The 10,000-nt window shown below is 33.2% G+C and overlaps 2 protein-coding genes across 4 annotated transcripts in view; one reads left to right on the top strand and one right to left on the bottom strand.

Moving 5' to 3' along the window:
* The window catches only part of LOC125032146 (ubiquitin-like protein 4A), an 11,405-nt gene extending 8,199 nt beyond the window's left edge, over positions 1-3,206 (top strand). The window contains exons 3-4 of the mRNA XM_047623189.1: positions 217-431; positions 608-3,206. Coding sequence (XP_047479145.1) covers positions 217-431; positions 608-685 — 293 coding nt within the window. The 3' untranslated portion in view covers positions 686-3,206. The remainder of the gene's footprint in view (positions 1-216; positions 432-607) is intronic.
* Positions 3,185-10,000, bottom strand: part of LOC125032145 (protein BANP-like) — a 7,847-nt gene continuing 1,031 nt past the window's right edge. For all 3 annotated transcript variants that reach the window (XM_047623186.1, XM_047623185.1, XM_047623187.1), the window contains exons 2-9: positions 8,622-8,748; positions 8,259-8,401; positions 7,961-8,134; positions 7,673-7,785; positions 7,044-7,225; positions 6,787-6,891; positions 6,029-6,151; positions 3,185-4,578 (exon numbers count right to left, since the gene is read on the bottom strand). In XM_047623186.1, the coding sequence (XP_047479142.1) occupies positions 4,366-4,578; positions 6,029-6,151; positions 6,787-6,891; positions 7,044-7,225; positions 7,673-7,785; positions 7,961-8,134; positions 8,259-8,401; positions 8,622-8,726 (1,158 nt within the window). In that variant the 5' untranslated portion in view covers positions 8,727-8,748 and the 3' untranslated portion in view covers positions 3,185-4,365. The remainder of the gene's footprint in view (positions 4,579-6,028; positions 6,152-6,786; positions 6,892-7,043; positions 7,226-7,672; positions 7,786-7,960; positions 8,135-8,258; positions 8,402-8,621; positions 8,749-10,000) is intronic.

Raw genomic sequence — 10,000 nt, 5'->3', positions numbered from 1 at the left:
CCCAACCCCAACCCCAACCCCAACCCCAACCCCAACCCCAACCCCAACCCCAACCCCAACCCCAACCCCAACCCCAACCCCAACCCCAACCCCAACCCCATCAACACCCCCAGTACTATTATGAGTATTTTTGTTTTTTTTGATATCATTAATATGGTTACTTTTGTCCTTTAGAAATCACCTTTAATGATACCTTCCAAAATTTTCCGTGCACAGACGAGACCTCCCTAGAAGAAGCCGGCATAACTGATGGAGCGAAGATTCACCTCATGGTCAAAAAGGGAGAGCTGTCATCCCCGTCCCTCGGTGCGAGCTCTTCGAATAGTGTATCATCCACTCCCACCGTTGATTTCTTCGCACAGTTAGACACCTTCCTTCGGAAACATTTAACTCAAGAACAGACCACGCAGGTTGTCAATGAGTTCAGAAAGGTAAGGGGTTTTGGTGTTTGGCATTTCTGAAGCTTATGTCCTCTGTCCAGATCTGTGCTGATGAAATTTAGCTATTTTATGAAAATATCAATTCTATAATGTCTATCTATTGGCTGCTATTTGTGTATCATCTTGTGGATATGTCTGTTGTGATTCATTGGTTGTTTTTATTTCAGAATTGCCAATTAATGGTGGACAGTATGAACTTCGACGACATTGAAAGATTCGCAGCAAGTAACTTCACAGAATTTTAATTAGGAACATTTTTTATAGTTCATTTTTTTGTGAAGGGAGTGCTGATTTCATATCAATGAACACAGTGTGATCAGTGTATCATATTAAAAAGCCGTTTTTGTAACAGTATGATATATGTTACTGAGAAGTTCTAGTGTATCTCTGAATCACAATGTATGTAGTGCTGGTTTATTTTCTGGAAAAAGGAGAAAAGACCATGAATATTTTTTCATTATTGTAATCAGTTGTATTCATTTGTGTCATTTGAAGTGATTTCATTTTCTCCAAGTGTTATTGTGTGAATGTTTGTGCAGTCGTGTAGAACCATGTACCAAACTTGCCTCTTCCTAAGTGTATTAGGGCCATTGATAGTATATGTAAGTCAAATGCAGTAAAAGCTTTGTTTTCAGATAATATTAATAAAGTGCAAATTTTGTATATTTAGGAGGAATGTTTTTAAAGATAATGCTTAGCTTTAAAAGAGTAAACCAATCTGTGGTGGCTTACACTATGATGATTGTTCAAGCAGGGTAAGAGATATAATTGAATGTTTACTGGTTAAAAAGCAAAATAAATGTGCTAGACATCAAAGAAATAATTGAAGCATTATTGTGAATTGTGATTACATTTAGAATTATACAGTGGAAGGATATTTTTTTTCAGAATATCTTTTATGGTCTTATTATGTAACTGCCACAATGCATAGATGAAAGTAGCAAGTTTGAGATATATATTTTTTTTTATCCTTTTTTGGCTCATTTCTTTAAACATTCATACATTGTGTGTGAATTCTTTGTCTGCTGAAGGGTTGTTAGCATAAGAAGATGGAAGTTGGAAAAATATATTGGAGAATAATATATGAGACTAAAATAAGAATTCACTTATCTTGCTTGTGAGATGACAGGGGAGTGTTGGTCACATGGTTGGAAACAGGTGTAAGCCTTATACCAAATACTGTTTCTTTATTTAGATCATGGAACTATGATTGAGTGAACTGGCATTAAAGAGGATTCAGCCTATTTATAGTGGAGTAAAGAAGAAAAATGATAATATAGTATTATTGCCAAGATATTATTTTTTTGTGTAAAATTGTAAAACATTAAACAATCATTTATTTATGTTATGGAAAGAACATGATTGTAACTCAGGTTTTAGATTTTTTGGGGGATAAAGTATGTAGCACTTTGTATCCAAATGTCTTTTAAAGAGCAGACATGTTAATTTCTTACACTTAAATTATAGTTAACAAGAATTGTAAGGAACTAGATATGGTTATTAACAAACAAGTATTGATTTGGTAGATAAATCTTACTGCACATAGTTTGCTCAAGAATCCTTATGTTTAATTTTCACTTCACTTATATCTTGAATTCAGTTTTGGCCCTTTCAGTCTTCAACTTTACTCTACAAATGTCCTTTTAGAATATAGATAAAAAATGTGATGTGAAAAAAATCCTACTGTCATCACTTTTGTCCTTTCAGATATAAATTCAGATATACTTTTCTTTTCTCATGAGTATGCAAAGTTCATTACACTGCAACTTTAAAGAAATTCTTAGATTTTATTTTGTGGAACTAAATGCTTGGTCAGTATATTAAAGGCAAGGAAAATCTTTAATATCACGCCTGGTGCTGCAACAGATCAGGTATGTGAAGATTTTGCAGACGATGAAGACAAATGATTTTCTTTATACATTTTCCCCCTCTTAGATTTGCGGTACAGTACGTGTTAAGGTAACCCCACTTATTTATTTATTTTTTTATTTTAAGAAATAAGTACAGTACATTTCTTTTCTGATATTTTGCTTAGCTCATTTGTATATATAAAATTTGAGGCATGTATTCAGATTTCCTCCTGGACCATATATATATAAATATATATGTGTGTATAACTTTGTGATGTTCTGTTTCTTATAGGCACTGTCATTTTCTTCTTAAGGCACTTTTTTTTTTTCTGTGTTTTGTTAAAAAAAAATAACTGACAGACTTTTAGTATATAAATAAGTTTGTGTGAGAAGAAGTATTTTCAGAAAGTGAGGTGAAATGAGTAAAGTTTTCTCAGTAGAAAAATATTTAAATGAAAATATTTGGTCTTGTTACAAAGTGTGAAAGGATAAAATGTTGAACAAGAACTTTAAAGTGGGAGGAAATACACAAGAATGCAGGTACAAGTTTCATATTACAGGAGGAAAATAAATTAGAATTTCCAGTCATGGCAAAATTGTATATCCTGTGGAAGAGAAGGAATGGTAAATAATGAACTATACAGAACTGCATATGTGGGCTTGAATTACATTGTTTATGCCCTGCGAAATGTTGAGATATAATTTTTACTTCTTATACAAATGACAACATAGTGTAAAAGTTAGGCCTCTAAAGCAATCATAGTTTCATGTCAAGTGTTAAATATCCTTGATGTTGAAAGTATGGTTTTATGTTTTAGTCTTGTTTCAGCATATTGAGTATATACAATGAAAGTATAAGAGACTGTATTGTTATTTTTGGGAAAAATAAAAGCATTTTCAACCTGCACCAATTATTTGTGCAAGTCTTTATTATACCAGCTATTATCACTGTAACAATCATATACATTTTAAGACAGATCATCAACCAAAATGCTCAGCTGAAAAGAATTGGAAAAGGATACAAATTTACAACTAGACGCTGACTGAGCATACCTGCCGTGTTCAGAACATGAATTACTGTTCTTATATGCTATATGCTAATGAATGAAAACATTATTTGTGTTTGACTATGGTTACTGACATAAATAGACTTTATTCAATACAATTTTAACTAACTGGTGGTACACAATGAACTACTTCACTAATTACTATTTCTGGATGGACCCACTGTGTATAATTACCCAAAATATATTGATTATAAGTTTACACTTAGTAGGTAAACAGCCAAAGATCAACAAACCAATCTGAAACTTAAAATGTGAGGAAGAACATTCAAACCCTGAGCATTTCCAATCATCACATTCAACCTTCAAATGTCAAGTTCCCAAAATTCTTACAAGCAATATTTCCCCCTTAATTCAGTAAACACTATCACTTATTGAGCTTAAAGCTAACTGTTAAATAACAATCACTGATATGCTGCTTAATGAATACTGAATGTACTGAAGCAGGTCTCATAATAGGAACTAGGTTTCTGGATGTTTCCTAATTACTAAGCTAAATGAAAATGGAAACAGTAAAGTACTTCCTAAACAAAATTATAATATTGGTATTTTGGACACTGATTAATAGTGATTTATTTGTGTTACAATTGTGCTCCTGTTGACAATCAAGTGAACTCATACTGATTTAATGTTTTTTATTCTTTTGCTAGCTCTAGAATTACCTGCATTTCTTTGGCACTCAAAACAGACCAAACACCTCATCCAAACAACCTCCTCATATTAGGCACAACACAAGAGCAAGTGTCTGAATTTTAGTATGGTTCTGTATCAGAGGACTTGGCTTATTACACTACTTTTGTATCTTGCCATTTTTCAAATCCTATTTGCAATGCATCATGCAATGAAAGACATTGCTATCTATTCCATAAGTTTCAGAGAAAGAATTAATCTTTATGGTTCATGCAATGAAAGATAGCAGAAACTCTAGGCAGGAGAAAAGGGAGGAATGCAATAAATAACCAAAAGTAATAGAAAAAAGGAAAGTTCCTCCAACACTGTTTCAACTTGATTTCAGTCATCAGTCTCCGAGTCTCTTGCCAGTATACCATGCTGATCCAAAATGGCTAGCTCTGGCTCTGTTTTGAGGGTGATGCGGTGATGTGTGTCATCCATTACAGCTAAAGATGAGGCCTGATTTGACAGTGGGTCAAGTTCCTCAGCGCTCATGACTTCGGTACTCATGGACACTGATGAAGAGTTGCTGATAAGAACACCTTTTTCACCCTGTAGAGGATAATGACCAAGCATGGATCAGTGCTGGGGAAGTGTATCACTTACAGTGATAGATGTGTTAATTTTTTAAAACCTACATAACGTAAAAACAAAAATAAATTTATTATTTGTAAAGAAAAGAAAAAGAAAACATACACAGACATATTATATATATATATACATATATATATATATATATATATATATATATATATGTATATATATTAAATTATATCATATAATTACATAAAAAAGTACAAGCTAAATACATATGAATATAATATAAAATAAATTTAAACACACACACACACACACAATTGTATGTATATATATATATATATATATATATATATATATATATATATATATATATATATATATATATATATATATATATATATATATGTATTTTTCATTCTTTTTCTTTTCTCTTTCTAAATAAATAAAAATATACAAACATACTTGCTCCCACTTTTTCAAACACACATGCCTCACTTCAAAATTCTCTCTCTGTTTCTTGCTTTCTCTATATATTAATTACATTCTGGAAAAGAAATATTAACACAGTTAAATTCTACACAGATGGCTTCACAAGTGCCTAGCCACAAAGGAGTCAATTAACAGTCTATACAGCCTCAATTAACCCATTCGCCTCATGTGGCAAGAATACATGCCATGCCCACTGTATTACACGTTTATTTATTGTATTTACACATAGATGGCTCTACAAGTTCTTAATCACCAAATAGCCAGTTATCAGAATTACTTATCTCACCTGTTTACCCTTTTCCTTCAGAAAAGAGTCTTTTGTATCATTTCACTGTCTAAAATATTTTAATGACAATCTAATAATCATAACATCAATAACAATAATTACAGTATCGACAGCAATGGTATTAATAAGAAAAACACATTTTCCCGCCAATTCAAGGAATAGGAAAATCAGGATTGGTAACTAGGGCCTACTGACAGACTTCTTGCTGGCTGAGCACATGTGGAGCCATCTGTATGTAACAAAATTCACCAAAAACTACAGGGGACAGAACATAATGGGTTAATTTTCCTCTTCCTTAATTTTTCAGGATTTTTTTTTTCTAATGCTATTAATATTGATATTATTATTATTACCACTGAATTTATAATTATTACAGTATCATACATACTAATAACAAAATAGAATAAAATAAAATAAAATATTTTCTTAAAATCAAGGAAAAGGGCAAAAAGATGATATAAGTCGGACTAGTCATGGACTCATTGATGACTAAACACTTGTGGAGCCATCTACATGTACATACAATAAAAAACTAAAAACACTGTGGGCTTTACACATCCATACATCCCATCCCCAGTGGCAGCAGGTTAAGCATGATCAACATAATTCAAAAGTAAAACCATAAGAAACATGAAATACTGTTACTGACACCAACACTACAGGCCAAAATAACATTGAGAAACTTACCTCTGACTGGGCAAGAATTTGTTCTTCAGAAAGTATTATTTCCTGTGTGTCCTGAAGTTGTGCTATCTGTTCTGGAGTGGCATTCAGTATTTGCAATTCACATGTTGGGGACTGTGCAATTACCTGTAATAATGATATTACATTTTCATAAAAGTATTCCCATTCATTTCATATTCTTTTATTATTAGAAAATGACGTAATTATTTTCTTATTAGAAAAAAAGAACTAGCCTGCTGACAGAAATACCTTTTCTTATAAAATTGAGACCATCTTTCTTGTTTTCACATATTACTATACAAAATCATACCCTATGAACTGCATGACATAAATAAAAATATAAATAAAAGACAAAACTTGAAATGATATACAAAGTGAAATATCATAACTCTCAACCTGTAATCTACTAAACTGATATTTTAACTTGCTACATAAAGCTACATATTTTTACATTAGACTTAAATGCAAAACAAACCAATAGTGGAATGAGTGACGGTAAATAGTCATAGTTGATACATTCATATAACTCAATGAACATGCACAAAACATGGTTTCCTTTTTTCTTGATAAAAATTGGATTTTAGTAAGCTGAATGTTACATTACCAATATAAACAAATACAAATAACAACCAACAATGAAATTAAATTAATAATTTCTTGTTATGAAATCTACACAACTGACAGAATTTTGAGTATAAATAACACACAAACCATAAAACACACCACTGAAGAATCCTAAATTATCATCAACAACAGCATACCTTGACATCACTAAGATCAAGGTTTGAGTTCTGGAGGGAGTCAAAGTCAAAGGAAATGTCTTCTGTCACCCCTGGATCCTTCCTCGCTGATGATGTGTGGCCAATCTGTAGGGAGGATGTCTATTAGTAAAATCTTTGTTACATCCATGAATACTATTCATATGTGCTGCCACACCACCACAAACAAAAAACAAAATGATTCACAAAAAAAGAAAGAAAGAAAGAGAGAGAAAGACGCAAGAACTCATAGTTCTTACTCTATTATTTCTTGGCTGTGTCACCATGCCTCTCATTCGCCGCTTCCAGGCAGAGCGGCATTTGGAGTCCATGTTCTGACAGATCTTGTGCCATAACTTGTTGGAGATATTGAATTTGTACTGAAGGTGACAGCGTATGCCAAAGATCATGAGGGGATCTAACTGTCTTTTGTTCCACCTACCTGCATATTGTAACAAAAGGAAATATTTAGACTCACATAAAATCAGTATGAAGAATTTATATTTAGCAGAATTAGTGACCATTATGTTGAGTAGGTGAACAGATTTATAATCAGTGTAATAATCACTCTCACTACCTGACTCCCATGAATATGCATGCACCCACTCAACCACTAAAACTCCACTAAAAATTGGGGGAGGGGGAGGAAGAGTAAGAGGGAGAAGAGGAGCAAGAGGAGGAGATGAAGAAGAGAGAAAAAAAGAAAAGAAAAGAAGAAAAATCTATGGGGAGGGTGGGGAGGAAGACCTGTAGCAGAAGGTATTGGCTGCAAGTAGAAACCTGATTCCCTGATTCTTAGTCAGATATTAAATCAGAGGTATATCATTCATATCAAGAATGTTTTTTAGGAATGACAACCGATTAAGATAAGATATACAGGCACACTCACTTCTTCCAGATAAATTTGAAGAGGCCAATTCTTCCTTTGTGAATAGATAGTCCAATAGTGTCAGAGCCATTTTCTCAGCTGTGATGCAGGTGGAGTTGATGTGCAATAGATTTCTTTTGGAAAATGCTTTGTTACAAAATACATCAATGACCTCGGTTAACAGTAACTTGTCATATATTCAATATTTTTCTCATAATCTCAGTTATAATGAAATAAGAAGATAAAAACTATTACAAATGTCTTGTGCATGTCATGCATTATTTCCATAGACCAATAAAAGCTACTTACTGTGGTGTAATGGGACACCGCACGCGTAACGTGGGATGAGTAGGGTCGCCCAGCCATGACCCATGTGGAAAGTCCTCTTCAGAGTTGAGGGAGATCACATTCATATGGTTACTTGTGTCAGCATCCTGTACTAAAATTGGTGCATTGGACATCTCGGCAGGGATTTCTACTGGTCTGAAAATTGAAGTTTATATCCCATTAAGCTATCTATATTTTGACATTATCATGTATATTATTATATTTTATTCATTTGATGTCAATCTGTGAGAAACAATTTCCAATATCACTCTAAACACACATGGACTGTTCTGGCTGCTTTCCAATGTTCCGTTCCACTGCTTCTAACTTGGTTGCAATTCTGTTGCAAGTCTGAACCAAGACTGAAACTTTGGTCTCCAGTGATGTAAGACGTGTGTTCATACATGTTCTGATTTCCATTACCTGGAAACAAATTACCATTTAATGGAAGCCTTCCTGACATTAATGATGATTTCAATCTTTGCAAAAAAAAAAGTGGCAGAATATATATCAATGACAATCTTAACAACTATAGCAGTGCATTTTTGACACCATAAAGCTATAGGAAAAAAAGAACCCTCATTTATACTTAATCAGGAACAAAACTGTCACTGATGGATAGTAATATAAAACACACACATACCTCATTCAGCAAATGGTTCAGGAGATCCATCTGTGTCACTCGAATCCTCTTCACTGGGGGCAAAGATGCTGCTTCCCCATAGTCGTCTTCACTCTCCTCACCCATGATAAATACTCCTTTGTCCAGTCTGCGGATAAAATGGTTGCTCTGATTTCCCTAAGATTGAGGTATTATTCTACTCATAAAATCTACTTCAACATTTTTGGAAATCTGTAAATATATCTTTTTATCTATGACTTAGTAGGTGGAAAATAAAAATACAACGATCTTAAAATGTGATAGCTGTGCTTAGTGTCACTTTGGTGACTTGGCAATGGCCAACAAACCAGCAGGGAGATCTACACACAATATGTAAGGTGGTTGTGATTATGGTGATGAAAGGTAGATCCTGTTTTTAATTAATTTTGTTTTTGTATAATTAAAGGAGCTGTAAAAGTCTGAAACAAAAGTGCTGATGGATTGTAACTATGGTATAGGTACTAATCAGTATTTTGCTCACAATTAATGTTTGTACATGATGTCAATAATAACTCCAATAAAGAAACTGCAATGATAATTATAGCTATATAAGATAATCTACAGAACAAGAGAATAACAATCAAATTAGACAATAAAAGCTCTTCTAAACTAGCAATGACACAAGTAATTTCTGTGGCACACAGAACATACTATCCAAGCTCATTTTTGCCATAATACATGTAGTGAAGGTTTGGTAATCTTTACTGGAATGCCAGAGGCAATCAATATGATCATACAACTTATTCCCTGGTTGAAAACTAAAATATAAAGGCTTTTAATACTTTAGAAGTATGAACTATGAAATTCACTTCTAAAAATTAGGGAGTATTCGAAAATGGGAAAAAAAGAACAAAAAATGCTCCCAAAGTTTCCTTAAAAATCCTGAACCGACTTTCTGCATCAATCTCATTTCAAAAGTGGACCATGAAATCTCACAGGTATCCAACTGTAGCTGCTGACTACTAACTTCTAAATGATTGAGTTAATACTACTTATCAATATATCCTAATAAAATCTATTTCTGGTTTTCCTGACTATATTTAGGAAATCTTACCAATTTATGTATTTTATTACACATATAATCAAAGAAAATATTCTTAGGGTGTGGACATCAAAAATAAACCAAAAAGTAACATACATCATACACAAAACACTGGATAAAAAGATATTATAAATGTATTAAAGATATAATAGACTTTCTTCTTGACTTATTGGCTGTGTCCTCTCTCAAACCACTTGAAATCTGCTGTGACCTCTGGTGGAAGTCTGAGAATCTCCCGCCTGACCCAACAGTGGCACATTGTCGAGCGAGAACCACTGTCTCCATGCTTTGTGCTCGGGCAAAAGCCAATTAACCTCCA

Source organism: Penaeus chinensis, chromosome 14 (assembly GCF_019202785.1).
Source record: "Penaeus chinensis breed Huanghai No. 1 chromosome 14, ASM1920278v2, whole genome shotgun sequence".
In the NCBI taxonomy this organism is placed as follows: Eukaryota; Metazoa; Arthropoda; class Malacostraca; order Decapoda; family Penaeidae; genus Penaeus; species Penaeus chinensis.
This window is presented reverse-complemented; position numbering and strand designations above follow the sequence as displayed.